Consider the following 15,691-nt stretch of genomic DNA (forward strand, 5'->3'; position numbering starts at 1 on the left):
GGCATGAGTGACTGTGAGTAAAGCCTCCCGGTCCAAATAAGGCCGCAACTGGTGCACTAGGCGAACCTGTGCAAAGGTCCCCCTGGCCACAGCCGATAGATGTTGTTCCAAATTTAGCTGTGAGTCCAGGAGGACACCCAAGTTGCGTCCCTGCACTGAGGGAGGTAAATTTGCCCCCGCCCAGGACTAAAGATGGACCATCCAGTTCGCCTTTGGGAGGCAAGACCCAGAGCCACTCGGTCTTGTCAGGGTTGAGTCTAAGCCTGTTCACCCCCATCCAGACCCTCACATCTTCCAGGCACTGGCACATCACATCGACTGCTTCACTGAAAGGACACGGGGTGGAGATATACAATTGGGTATCATCCGCGTACTGATGATACCTCACCCCGTGTCGCCAAATGATCTCACCCAGCGGTTTCATGTAGATGTTAAAAAGGAGGGGGGACAGGACCGAGCCCTGAGGCACCCCATAATCGAGGTGCCTAGGGGTCGATCTCTGTCCGCCCGCCAACAGCGACTGTGACCTGTCAGAGAGGTAGGAGGAGAACCACCGCAATACGGTGCCGCCCACCCCCACCTCTCCGAGACGACGCAGAAGGATACCATGGTCGATGGTATCGAAAGCCGCTGAGAGGTCAAGAAGCACCAGGATAGAGGAATGACCCCTATCCCCGGCTCGCCAGAGGTCATCGGTCAGTGCGACCAAAGCAGTCTCAGTGCTGTAGCCGGGCCTGAAACCAGATTGAAAAGGGTCCAGATAATTGGTTTCATCCAAGGATCGCAAGAGTTGAGACGCCACCACCTTCTCTACAACCTTCCCCACAAAGGGGAGGTTGGAGACGGGACTAAAGTTCTTCAAAACAGCTGGGTCCAGGGAAGGCTTCTTGAGGAGGGGCCTCATCACCGCTTCCTTTAAAGGTTGCGGGAAAGACCCCTCCATCAAGGAGGCGTTGATTATCGCCTGGAGCCAGCCTCGTGTCACCTCCCTACTGGCCGAAACCAGCCAGGAGGGGCACGGGTCCAATAAACAGGTGGTGGCATTCATTGCCCTCACAGCCTTGTCCACTTCATCAGGGGTCACAGGCTCAAACTCGCTCCAGATAACATGACTAAGACCAGCCCCTGGCAACTTGGCTGGCACTGCCCAGTCGGAGTCCAGGTCTCTCTGAATCTGAGTGATTTTGTCCGACAGAAACCGAACAAACTCCTCAGCTCTCCCCTGCAAGGGTTCCTCCGCCTCCTCCACTTTAAGAAGGGAGCGGGTCACCCTAAACAAGGCGGCCGGGCGAGATTCTGCGGACGCAATAAGTGTGGAAAAGTGAACACGCTTTGCCGCCTTTATCGCCACTAAATAAGTCCTAAGATAGGCTCTTAATAGTGATCGGTCAGATTCAGAGTTACTGGCCCTCCAACGTCGCTCTAGACATCTCTTGTGGCGCTTCATCTCCCGGAGCTCCTCAGTAAACCAAGGCGCCCTCCGGGGACCACCACCACAGAGAGGTCGCAAAGGCGCAATTCGATCCAGGGCCCCGGACGCCGCCTCATTCCAGGCCGCAACCAGGGACCCGGACGAGTTGTGGACAAGGGAGTCAGGTATTTCCCCAAGCTCCTCCTGGAACCGATCTGGGTCCATTAGGTGCCTGGGGCGGAACCACCTAGTCGGCTCCCTCTCCCTGCGATGGGGGAGTGATGCTCTGAAGTCAGCCTCAATAGGAAATGATCTGTCCATGACAAGGGCGAGATCTCTATTCCCCTTAATTCCAGATCATGTCTCCATTGCCCCGAGAGAAACACAAGGTCGAGTGTGTGACCACCCCTATGAGTTGGATCCTGAATTACCTGGGTCAGGTCCATGGTTGCCATGGAAGCCATGAACTCCTGCGCCGCCTCTGAGTATTATAAGTCTGGGGAACTCCACCGCCAACCCGGCTACTGACTCCAGCAACGCAGGCAGTGCTGTTACAATGCAGCTGGGAGATAGGTACGTCAGCAGCAAGCCCAACTGAACCCGTGAACCCAACTTCAATAGGAGGGACTCACACCCAACACCCTCCGGGGCAGGAATCCCACGAGGGCTCAAGGACTTCCGAGCGATGACTGCCACTCCCCCACCCCTGCCCTGATGTCGAGGCTGATGAAGCACCACAAACCCATCCGGGCACATCTCCGAAAGGGAAACACCCCCCTCAGGGCCCAGCCAGGTTTCGGTTATACATGCCAGGTCTGCCCCGCTGTCCAATATTAAATCATGGACAAGGGGGGCTTTGCTGACAACGGACCTGGCATTAAGCAACAGCAGCCTGCAATCAGGGCCCTGTACTCCCCTGTCACCAGTACTACAGGATGAGCCTTTTGAGGAGCCGGAACAAGGAATCGCTCTAACATAGCGAGTCCTCATTCCCCAAAGATGGCCTGCCCCTCGGCTCCCGCCATATCTGCCCATCCCAGTCATGACCGGGATGCTCCGACCTTCTCCCCTCCCCGGAATACCTCCACCCTCTCCAGCCTTCTCCCTTCCTGCCCGGACTCGCTTTCCATACAAACCAAGCCCAAGGGTAAGTCCTGCCCCCCCTACTTTTGCTGTTGCACTCAGCAGAGGGGGTACCAGGCTCCACCCCTGACTCCACCATTCTCATACCCCAAACACTGAATACACATTCACACTCAATTTATATACATAAAAAGTAAAAAAATTTCGCATTCATACACCCTAAATACAATAATAAATTTATATATAACAGGGCCACCATTCATCTACATGCATACTCACACCCACAACAAACATTCTCTAAAAAATAGTATTGCCCCTCTCTGTCCCAGGCTGGTCCAATGTGGCCGGCTAGATGATCATTAAGTACTTGTCTTGGGGCAGACCGTACTTGGCCTTATGCTCCTCGAAGAGCTGGGTCAACTTCTCCAAGTTGTTACTGGCCGTCACCGCAACGGCGGCAATTGCTGCCAAGGCAACGGGCGAAGTCACGTGGGAGACCCAGGTCACTGGAGAAGGCCCCGCCGCGGAACCTGAGGAAAACGACGAGGCGGCGGCGGCGATGATAGCGGAGAAGGAAAAGGAAGCCACACACCGGGCAGCGAGGGTTGGCTGAGTGCAGGGCCGGATTGCCCAGGTGGGCTGCTGCGGCGAGGCCTGCCGCCATGGGGGCAGCTGTGGCTGCTGGTGGAGCAGGCCGACACTCTCCAGCGGCAGAAAGTCAGGCTGTGGGTCACTGCCATGCGGGACGCGGGATATGCCGGGCAGCGGGGACGAGGCGGTGGCGGCCTCCAGGCACAGCAAAGCGGCTGAGGCGAAAGACAAAAGCCCTACACAAACCCAGTTAGAAAACTGGCTAACCAGACCAAGCTTCAGTGGAAAGGAAGCCATGATGGTAAGAACGCTGGGCTGGGCAGGGTAAGGCGGGGTAAGGCGGGCAGGGTAAGGCAGGGTAAGGTGGGGCAGCAGGGTAAGGCGGGGCAGCGGCAGCTGGAAAAGCCCCGGACAAGGCACGCCCTGCCTTCTCCTTGGCGAAGGTTGAGAAATTTTCCTCCGCCCGGGAAACTACCTGGCAGCTCCGTTGCCTGCTTCGCCCGAGCCCGGCCTCTTTTCCAAACTCGTTGATAGGCCCGAATGCCGCCGCTAGCCTGGCTCTAGTCCCCACCTATCTTCAAGGAGTTTCCCCCTTGTTGGTGAGAATTAAGTCCAGGATAGCAGATATGAGCTAAGTGAAGATGTTAATGGCAGTGACAATGACTTTTGGCAGAGAAATTCCATAATGCTTTGCAAAATGCAGCTTTAGCATTATATATGGAGATATATCTGTGTAAACCAGGTGTCCAGTTTCTCAAGCAGCCCAATCAAAATAGTTATAAAGTACAGTGCCTAGTGAGTGCTAGGAAGGAAGGCTGCCTTCAACAACTTTATTAGCCATTAAGGTATTAGAAGTCCTTGATTGTATCATCCCCAACATGATGTTATGAGGTAGAATGGATTGTTTCATCTCTAACACTTGTGTTGGAAAAAGATAGAAAACACTACTTTAAACTGTAACAGAAAAAAAAAATTAGGCTGCCTCCACAGTGGAATGAGGATGAGGCAAAGGCTGCACCACAAAGATCTGTCCTCTGAAACTGGTTAATGGTGTTTCTTTGTGCCACAGTTAGTGAGACCTGAGAAGGAATTTTTATCGTATCCTCTACCATCTCAATCTGTCATTTTAAGTTTCACCTGCATTTCTGCAATCTCAGGAACATGTTCTTTTACTATTGTTAAATCCCCCTAATTGGGGGGAGGGGTAATTGGGAGGCAGTGACTCATGCAGTCAGAAATACAAATACTGTCTCCTGAATCACTGCCTTGTCCTTGACTTGCTAAACCAAAGTAATACAACAAATTTGCCATGAAGCAATTAAACTTCAGGTTGACTAGAAGTAAAGGTGATTCTTCAGCATTTACTCATCCTTTCACCTGCATTTCATTCTATATTGTCTATTGCTTAATGCCAAATACATTTCTTGTTTGCTTGAACAGGAAGTTGCTGTTGATCTGCGAGAGATTTAGCATTCTGTAAAATGCATATGAGATTACCATGCACAGATATAATGGAGTAAAAATGTTCCCTAGCCCAAGTGACAGGAAGAACAAAATCTTCCATATCTTTTGGGGTATAATCCTCATCGTACCTACAAGCATGAGAATTTTTCCAGAAAGAATGGGAGATATTGTCCAATTCATTTGGAGGATATTGGGTTGAGGAAAGTTGAATTGGGGATAAAAAGAGTGGCAGCCCCATATAGACCATGTTGCAATAATCTGAGGTGAGCAAGGGCTCTTAATCCAAGAAATTCTAAGCATCCTCTGAGAAACCAAAGGATTCGCTAGTTGCTTAGGATCACTCAAGCAAGTAGATCTATTCTCCTTGTGAAAGTTGATAGAACTCAGTTCCAAGTCAATCAGACAGTGATCTTGCCAAGACAATTAATGGAAGCAACTATCCCTCCTTCAGATTAAATTGCAAGTTACATGTTTGTTCTTGTGACATTGTCGTGTCATTGGTTACAGTAGTAGGGAAGTGAAGCTGGGGGGCAGGGGAAAAACTCAGTTTGTCCCTAGACAGCAACTTTTTCACATGATAGTTACCATGCCATTTTAGCCCTTAGTTCATGGCTAATCCCAAACCCAGAATGGTTCATTTCCAAGGGGGGTGTATACCCTGCATCTGTCACCTCTCAATATGTCAATAATGCAAGACAGATCTATCCTCCCATCCACAATAAGTTTATGGATGACAAGAGATTTATTGCTGGCAGTTCTGGCATTAAATAGCAGCAGCCAGATCTTGCCCCCTGTATTTCTGGTCACAAATCGCAAGTCACGCTACAATGGAGAAGATGAAATTAATAATGTCAACTGCCCTTTGGGTGATTTTTTATTAAGTGGAGGCTTCCTAATATCTTCATGTAGGCACCTGGAAATTATAATGATTAATGTTGCATAAGAAAACTCTATTTCTCTAACAGTTAATTTGGCTTTGGGACACTAAATGCAGTGAAAAGCAACGGATATACAAAAATGATGTTTTGTAACATATGAGAAGGAAGCATGTTAAAAGGCTTGGAACTTAAATATGAGATTTGCCTGTATGTGTTAATTGCAGCTTGCGCGCACGTGCGCACACACACACACACACACACGTACTTCTCATCCTTTTCTAAATCACTTCTTCCCAAGAGTTGGCACATGCTACTTGCTTCATTGGAGATAGCTTTGGCAGTGGCAGCTGGTTAATAGAAATTGACAGGAACTGTCTGGAGGGGACATGGATTCTCTAAAGTTGACCGAAGCTTGTCAGAAAAGGCATTGAGGCACCTCCAGAATATATTCACTTTGCCCACCATTCCAAAAGGAAGTTCAAATATTTTCCCCTCCAAAATTATACTATTGATTTTCATAGGATCAAAAGGTAGCTTCTCAGTTTCTTCTGCCATCCTCTCATGAAAGAAGAAAATTTTAGAGTATATTACATGAATAGAATATAGAATTCCTGCATCTTTTTAGCTATGAAATGGCCAAGAAAGCTGTGTGAATATCCTGTCTTTTATTATAGAATTATCTCCCCAGTGATCTGCAGCTTCCTGGCTTCTCAGGAATATTCTCAAGATATTGTGAAGGAATTCCTCCCTCTAAATTTTTTTTCAGTAACGTTGCTGCCATTGTCTTTTCAGAAGAGTTCTGTTTTTGAGAAATTGATTGGATAATTTCTTCTTCCAGAGGAGAAATTCTGGAGTCATCCATCCAATCTGATGGAAAAAAAATTTAAAGGCATCATTTACAAGCAGTCTTTCCAGCAGTGTGTGCCATTCTTCCATTTGCACACATATTTTCTCACAATAGTCAATTGTGAGAGAGTATATTATTTAAAAGGATGGTTCACAAACTATGACTTTAGGTGCATGTTTGCCATTGTCTCCTGATCAATGACTGGTATTCAATATGTCTCCCCGTTAAGACCAGAGACCAGGGTTCAATTTCTACATTTCTGATTCTCTCTTTTCAGAATCCACACCTGGTATCCATGCATATTTAATTCTCTGTCTGCTGTTCTTCACTGTGAAGAGTGCCTCTTTTCATTCTGATGTCCCAGAAGCCTGTTTTGTTTGGCAAATACTGCTTCATCAGAGTTCTCCTCCCTAGCTTCCATTCCCTTTTACATAGAATGGCTTTTTTTAAAAAAAAAAATACAGCCTCAGAAAAGGTCACTGTCTCTTTCATATTCCTGCTCCTCACTGTGAGCCAGTGTGGCTCCTGCTTTAGCATTGGAAAAGGCTAAATAGGGAGGAGGGAATGATGGAGTTCCAAATAATAGTATATAAACAGAAAGAGCTAGAAAAGAATAGCAAAGGAGATAGGCACCGTGAGGAGACAGTAACAATAAAAAAGCTAATGGAAACAGAATCTCTCTGTCTCTCCCACACACACATATGGACACATACACAAATCTAGCTATACGTCTATCTCACAATGAAACAGTAGGAGAGGTAGACAGCAAAGAAACAAAGAATCATTTTACAGACCATTATTGAAAAGATGCCTGTTGGGTCCAAGCTAGCTTGCTTGCCATCAGAATCTCACAGTTTCTGCCACATTTCAGACCAGAATTGGCATATGAGGAAAATGTGAAAATTGCTTCAAATGTAATGTGTGAATTGTGAATTTGCTCCAAAGCAACTAAGAGAACAGAGTGCCCTAACGTTCAGTTGTTATCACATTAATCTCAAGTTCTGTTATTGTATGAAGAAGAAAGACAGCTGTAGTTGTCACTCTGCTGCTAACTGCAGAGACGAAAATTAAGTTCATTCTGTCCAACTAAACTAATTAGCAGATATACAGTAGCAAATATTAATTTGTTTTCATTTTCTAAAATTAACCTATTGTATATCGACAGCATCAGATCAGATGTCAATCAGTAAAAACAATAAATCATATAAACATTCAAAATAAAACTGTATAAAACTGTATAAAAAGACACTGGTCCACAGAGCCTAGGAAAATAGTCAGGTCTTCATTTAGCACTGAAATATTAGTAATGGAGTGGCTTTGGAAGGGGAGCTGCTTCTTTTATATGAACACCCATGATGTCCATGACCCACCAAAATTTTAAGTGAAATTTGATTAAGTTGCTGAACATAATGAATGTGCTGAAACTATTTTGGAGGGGGAGGATGGCAGAAAGCACTGCTGCTTGGTTTTTATTGCATAATAACATTTTTTATTACTATGACATGTTGAAACAAACTACAGAGATTTCAGAGGTATAAAAACAAAACTAATGATGCCTCCTTGACACCTGGCTGAGACCATAGACTATCTTTGCTATTTGGATTGTTCCAGTGATTCTTTATAATAAGTACAAATTGATCAGGAATCAAGACTTGCATTTCATCAAATGGCATCACTTTGTACATAATATTGCAATAATTTGGAAAGAATTAGTGGGATAACTACTTGAATCTTCCTAAGTTCTTCTTATGCATGTTATTATGCATTTGTGAACTTGTTGTATACCTGTTGAATATATTTCTCCATGTTTACACAAGTAGGTATGCTTTGATATAGAAGACTAGAAGCAACCTCTCCAAGTACTGGATGAGAATTCTCATAATTCCCCGCACATATGGCAACTCTATATTGTATGAGTCTCCCAAATCTTGAATAATTTGATGGCTCAGAAAACAGGTAATGGCTTTTTAATGTTATATTCCAGAAGACAGGGATAACCCTAGGAGTTGGATTTTAAATAGATACTAGTCATTTATTAGATGGCTGTTCTTTTTTATATATTATATAGTCACAACTGGATTCCTGCTAACAAAGAACTTTTTTTCAAAATGAATTTATATAAACTTTTTAAAATGGACTTTTATAAAGTTGTAGCTTTCCTGGATGATCTCTTTCTTCTAGAGATTTAGATTTGTATAGGAAGGAAACTGTCAACGCTGCTAATACTGAATATTCTTGCTTTGACAAAATATGCAGAACTGTCTGGCACTTTTAGAGTTAACTCAGATGAGAAGGGAAGGGGGAGAGAAAGAATGTAGAGAGAAAGCAATTTGCATGGGCTTCAGAAGGAAGTGAACCTTTGCCCCCCCCCCCGGCTGGTTGGAGAACGTGACTCATGACAGCAAAAGAGGGAGGGAAAATGCTAGCAAAAATAACTGCTCTGGGGTGGAGACTTCAGATCTTGGCATCCATCCATGATGTGCTGTGAATCTGTTACACTGTTAATAAAGGATTTTAGGATAAACAATGTCTGGAAGTTCTTTGAAGTGTTTCATTAGTCAGAACCTTTTTTAAAAAAAGCTCTCCCTTGAATACCATCTGTCAGATGTTCCGACTAATGAAGCACTTCAAAGAACTTTCAGGCATGTTTCCTAAAGTCTTTATTACAGAGCTACAATTTTGCCGATCGCCATCATGGACATGTTGATGCCAGAATCTGACTTCCCGTCGCTGGCATCAACCTTTTCTTGCTAAACCCCTCCCTTGTCTTGCAGTCACAAGTCACATTATCCAATTAGTGTGAAGGTCAAAAGTTTACTTCCTCTTTCTTTCCCGGGCTTTTTCTCCCCCTCACTCTAAGCTGTGTATTAACCCAGTAATTACCAGACAGTTTTGCATATTGTCAAAGCAATAATATACAGTATTTGCAGCATTGACACCATCTTAATTACAAATCAGAAAGTTCCAATAATTTAAAAAATAGAAAACATCTACCACTGTGCTGGAAAAACCTATGGATCCATCTTTCTTTGGCAAGGGAATGAAGTAATAATAAGACTTCTAGATTTTATTACTGTTTGTATCAAATTGTTTTCAAGAACTTCTGAGAATTAAGAATATAATCAAGCAAAGAGTTGATGTGTCTTTTCTCTTCCATAAAGTTCTTATTTCACACTTTAAATGGCATCATTCAGATAGTGTCATTTCTTTGCAAGCTTTTTAAAACTAATTAGTATATTTCACCTGACTGTAGCTCAATGTGTTTTACATTTTGAAATTAGGAAGCCAGAAGTAAACCCTTTGAAGTAAATGAAACTTCAGTCCAAGTAACCAATAGTTGACTAGTTGGTTATAGCTCCTCTGCACCAGACTTTACCCGTTACCATATCATTAAATGTCTCTAGTCATTTTTACTTGACTATACCCCATTTCCTTTCATTGTTAACTTGTGATAAATTGAGTGAGAAGCATATTTCCCATGGAATTACTTATTAAAATATACTAATAGATGTTTGCAAGTAGGAAAATATTTGGAATAATTTAATTATATATATTTTACTGGAGGAGATTTCATACTTAAGAATTCTTGCTTTCCATTGGCCTGCATGTAATGATATCCAGAAGCATTAAGCAGATAATACATTTTGTTACACGCTTTTCCTTCCCCCAGAATTAGTTCATATTTTATAATTTTTAAATTATAAAATCATTGCACTAAACCTAAAATATGACATCCTATTTATCATCCTAAAAAGGCATTGCAGGTTTTTTTTTTTTTTTTTTTTTTTTTTTGAAGAGCAGTCTTAGACATGTTTACTACAAATGTCCCACTTATTTTAGTGAGGTTCAGTCTCAGGTACATGAGGCTAAAGCTAATGTTTCTCCATGGGGCTTTCCCAGATAAATTATTATTGGACCTTCTGCCCCATATATCTTTATTTGGTATGAAATTTCTTACAAATTCCCTAGGGCAAACTCGATGCTCTTAATCTGTGTTTTATTAATATTTTCATGATTTACAGCCAGCATGAATGATGAAAATAACTGTAGTAAAACACAACTGGATGGCACCATGTTGGAGAACATTTTCATAGAAACTCTTACTCCATTTCATCTCTCTTGCCACTGACTTCATGTAGTACTAACTAGAACTAAATATTCACAACTGTCTCATTCATTTAGGGTACTTGGCCATATAATACTTCAATAAAAGTTGTTGATTCAGAACCCATGAAATCAACCTTATTTCTTTTGTACCTTTTGTTTACTTAGCTCTTGCCTGTAGGACCAAATATCACTTGTTATATGGATAAGAAAGACTGGAAGGTTTTGTTTTTCATCATTTATTATTCATATACTTGTAAAGAACTAAATCAGGGGATTTTTAATGCATAAGACATACGATGGTTAAAATGATTTTACATCATTTATATCTTATTGATGAAAATTGGAGTCCCTGGAGCTAAGTATGTTAAGTGATTAGATACATAAATGACATCTCTCATCACTGGTATTATGTGAGTTTTCTTCTCTTGTTATGGCTTGAATTATCTAGACATCAAAGAAATGAAGCTACTGAAACTCAGAATGCTTTCATAAGTATTAAATCCATGCCTCTAAATATATATATATTCATCTGTGAATACTTTAATTCTTCATGGAGCTCAACTCCATGCATTTTTCTGAGCTCAGATATTTTTTTATTCCCAATTGCTGGAAAACAATGACACAGGAAAATGAGACAAAGTGGAAAGCACGAAATAACGTAACTAATTGTATGACAGAGGGCATAAAAAGGGGATTAGCTGGTGCTTTTGGGAATTGTCACAGAATCCTAATCTTATCTCTCCCTCTCTCTTCCCCTCCCAAGCCAACTGATGTAATGAACTAGTTATAAATAGCTAATTAGTCGTTTATACACTGCCCTACATGCAACATCTTGTTAAATGAGATTCCCTGGGCCAATCCAATAGAATGAGATGTCTCAAAAAAGATAGAAAAGTAAATGAGGGATTAAAAGAGTTACTGTTTGTTAAAAGGACTATTTAAATGCAAGGTACAGTGGAATACATAAGCACTATGATTAATTTAGCAAAATGCACAAACCATTCTTACCATTGATGTACTGGTCAGCCTCTTAGCTTGGCAAAGTTATACAAAGTTAGGGAGAAACACAATCCATATTTGAACAATTTCAATTTTATAATTTGATAATCTTAAAGAATACATGTATAAGATGAGAATAATATTCAGTTAACCAGGATCCAACCATAATAACAGGTAGGTGCTAAAATGTATGATCATGAGTTTTTTTTTTCTCTAAATATATAAACAGGAGCTTTATTCAAACAATATCTATGATGTGGAATGCATTTCAGTTTAAAAATGTCAGGTATTTCTGGTTTACTTTAACATTTTGAATCTTGAAACACTAAAAATGGGAAGTGCCTCCTGTATCTTAGATATTTATGAGAATCTGTTTATAAGAACAAATACAACATGGACAACCTGGCTGGATCAACCATTAGACCAGGGGTTCTCAACCTTGGCAACTTTAAGACTTGTGGACTTCAAAGCTGGCTGAGGAATTCTGGGAGTTGAAGTCCACAAGTCTTAAAGTTGCCAAGGTTGAGAACCCCTGCATTAGACTAAATGTATTATTGTTACATAATTCAAAGCTGCATATCTATTGTAAGTTTTCTAGTTGACTTGCACTTTTTTTAGCTCCAGATTTCTTTCTATATTGTTATCTTCCTTTCTCTATGTCTTCTATTCTTACTACCATGTTTTCCTTGTTTCCCATTTTCTTTTCTTTTTCCACCTTCAACCTTTACTCCTGTGTGGTGATCTATCCCTCTCTCCCTGGCCCTGGTCCCTCTCTCTCTCTCAGGCATGCGAATATTGGTGAATTTGCTCTTGGACACATTACCCATGCTGGGAAATGTTCTCCTTCTCTGCTTCTTTGTCTTCTTCATCTTTGGTATCATCGGTGTGCAGCTGTGGGCCGGTCTACTGAGAAACCGCTGTTTCATGGATGAGAACTTGACAATGTGAGTGCTCAGGAAATGACTCTCTCATTCCTTTTCAACTTTGTAAAGCCTCTGTTCTTCCGCATTTATTTATTTTCTTTATCTATGATATTGAGCTAATCCCAGACCCCAAGTCCCTCACTCTTGTATACTACATCTAAAAGTTCCATCTGCTTCTTGAAAGGAACCTGTGAGAATGTTGACATTACTGTTGTATAATTATGTATATCATCAACAAGAAAATTCAAAGATTGTCATAAGTTTAAAGTATTGGAGAGGATCATCTAGTCCAACTCCTTGATGCAGAAAATCCAGACAAAGAATTGCTAGTCTCTGTTTTTCAGGGAAAAAGAATCCATAATTTCAAGTAAATACTTACATATTCAAACAATTATAATTTATTAAAATTTGAATATTATTCCAACTATTATTATTATTATTATTATTATTATTATTATTATTATTATCATCATCATCATCATTATCATCATCATTATTATTTTAAAACTGAATTATTTGCCCTTCCAATATATTGGAGAATTAACTGCTATGACCCTCATCCAGAATGATCTATCAGTTCTAAAAACTGTACAATACATTTGAAGGGAGTTGAGTTAGATAAGACTGCATAGTAAACAATTATATCTTCTCTCATTGCTCCCTTTCAGATTTTATAGCTTCTCATATGGTTCCCTACATTCTTCCCCAGTATTGAAGCAGATGATATGTGAATCTGGATGATAACTTCAAGGAGAACTATGATGCTAACCTTTTTGTTTGGCTGTCTAGATTTCTAGATGTTGGCATGTGCAGATTCTTAACTCTTCCTCTCTCTCTAAATTTACACAGTGGTAGAAATCCATCCTATGTTACAAATATGTAGTTCAAAATTTTTGCTTTAACCCAAGGCCATTTCATGTTATGATTCATTTCATATCAAGAACTGCAACAATATGGACTTTCTAATGAATATACCGTATATGCCGGCGTATTAGGTGACCCGACGTATAAGATGACCCCCGTCTTTATCGCCGAGCCGCATTCCTAGAACGTCATCTTATACGCCGGGAACGTCCAGTATTTCCGGCGTATAAGACGACTCGGCGTATAAGACGACCCCCGTCTTTGGCGCCGGATTTAGCACTTCTGGAAGTCGTCTTATATGCCGGCATATACGGTACATCTATGGTACATATTTATAAAGCATTTTTAGCAGTTTTAATACATTTTCTGTTTTTTCTGCCTTACAAAGAGTCAAACAGGTACTTGTTTTATTCACATTACATTTTAAAACATTGTAGTATACATCTGAAGCAATATCATGAGTAAAAGAGCATATATAAAATGGGTAAACTCATGGTTTAAAATTGTGCTCCATTATTTTTAGATAATTCATTCTTTTTAAAATTTTTGTAGATTTTTATTTTTCTGAGCTTACTTCTGCTATTTTAAGTTTGGATTCAATATTGTGGGAAGAATTGCTATCACATGTTGAGAAATAAGTATGCTTAATGATTCCATATACTGGCATGGTACCAGATTACCCATTTGCTCTAGGAAGCATCTGCTGTCTATTTTAGTTCTAACTGTGACACAAGCCTTTCTCTTAAGGAAAAAATGAATAAAAACATGCTCTTTCCTTGGCCTTTTTCAATATCTCTTCCCCTGTGTATAGAAATTGGATTTTCCTTGAGTTATAATCACTTCAGATAATCTTCTAAACTATTGATCCAGGTCAATTTGAATGAGCCACAAAACTTTCTGTTTCCTTGTCCATATTGTAAGATGCTAAGAAAAAGACACAGGCATGTCTTGAGCAGAGATTTGAAGCTACAGGACACAGCTTGACAAATTCTGAGTTTATTGCTTCTTATATACTTGTTACATACACCAGCTTAACCATTAGATGCTGACAAATGTCTTCATGTAAGCAACTATTTTCTAGTAAAACATTACATGGTCAAAGACCAGGTAAGAACAAATACAGGGAGATGAAAGCAGAAGGAACTAACAAAGACAGGAAGAGATAGGAGAAGGAACTAAGCATATTTTCTGTTTAGGTAGGTGAGGCATTAAGTCAAAAGGGTATGACCTTCTGGCTGCTTCACTGGGACAAAGGGTATCAAAAGGTTATGAGGTTTGTGGGGGGAAAGCACGGCAGTTTGCTGCGTGTGCATTTTTCCCCACACATATCATACTTTCCTATGACTTCTGAACAAACCAATAGTAGTTAGCATTTCTCCTCCAAATAAGAACTTTAAACTAGTGCTATTCTAGAGTTCAGGCTGAAACACATAGAGCAGTGGTTCTCAACCTGTGGGTCGGGACCCCATTTGAGGTCGAACGACCATTTCACGGGGGTCGCTAAACAACGCAGTCCACCATTTTTTCCCCCTTTTCCTTAGCTGTGCTATTCCCTTTTATTCTATTGGCTTTTGAAAGCCAGTAGAATAGACTCTCTTGAATAGTCTAATTCTATTGGCTTTCAAAAGCCAATAGGAATTGTCCAGGCTGTCTCTGCCCTGTTGAGCCTGCCAAAAGTCCCTTTCTGCAAACGGTGCTGCAAGTTGTCTGCAGTGAAGGCAAGCTGTCTGGAAGTTTCCACCCCTCCCTGCTGAGCAACTACTAAAAATGTAAGTAAAAGAGGGCCAAGGGTGGGAGGTGGGAGGCCGGCGGGTGCAGGGAGGGTTGCTGGCGCACGTGGGGCCCGGCAGGTGCCTTACCTCCCTTGGGCTGGGCCAGCTGGTGGCCCAGCCAGTGGTCGGCCTGCGCCATCTCTGCCACTTGCCAGCTACGCCTCGGCCGGCGCAGGGGGCGGCACCACGCATGCGCAGCACTCCCGGGCAGGGGAAATCCTCAACTTATGACTGGTTGGGTAGTCCTCGACTTATGACCGGTTGGGTAGTCCTCGACTTACGACCGGTTGGGGGTCGCAGCATTAAAAAGGTTGAGAACCACTGACATAGAGGGAGCTGTGCCATGCTAGTGCCATTTCCAGATTTCCCATATCTTCAATTCCCAAATTTTCTGAACTTTTCTCAAGAACAGGAAATCCTTCATTTATTCATTGTTTGAATACCTGCCCAAGATTCCTGATTTCAAGGAATCATTTAAATACATTGAGCTGGGTACATGAAGAAAGAACCTTCTTTTAATCCTAATGTACAATGAAACTAATGGTAGAACTGACAAAAATAGAGTAATAAAATTACTTTACACTCTGGTTTTAGTACTCAGAGAAGACTTTCTACTTCTACTTTGGAGAGCAAGTATTGACATAGTAAAAAATTACAGATTTAGTGTACTATGGGGGCCCTGTCACAAACAAACATACAACTGTGGAACTAGATATTAAACTGGATCTTGTAATCAATGTAATAAGCATTTT

General features: G+C 41.7%; 1 protein-coding gene across 4 annotated transcripts in view; it reads left to right on the forward strand.

The window, feature by feature from the left end:
* CACNA1I (calcium voltage-gated channel subunit alpha1 I) overlaps positions 1-15,691 on the forward strand; it is a 192,630-nt gene that overhangs the window by 61,744 nt on the left and 115,195 nt on the right. For 3 of the 4 annotated variants that reach the window (XM_039335515.1, XM_039335517.1, XM_039335516.1), the window contains exon 4: positions 12,165-12,324. The exons of the other annotated variant lie outside the window; for it this stretch is intronic. In XM_039335515.1, the coding sequence (XP_039191449.1) occupies positions 12,165-12,324 (160 nt within the window). The remainder of the gene's footprint in view (positions 1-12,164; positions 12,325-15,691) is intronic. 4 annotated transcript variants of the gene reach the window in all.

This window comes from Crotalus tigris, unplaced genomic scaffold (assembly GCF_016545835.1).
Source record: "Crotalus tigris isolate CLP2741 ecotype Arizona unplaced genomic scaffold, ASM1654583v1 scf7180000017644.4837335, whole genome shotgun sequence".
NCBI lineage: Eukaryota > Metazoa > Chordata > Lepidosauria > Squamata > Viperidae > Crotalus > Crotalus tigris.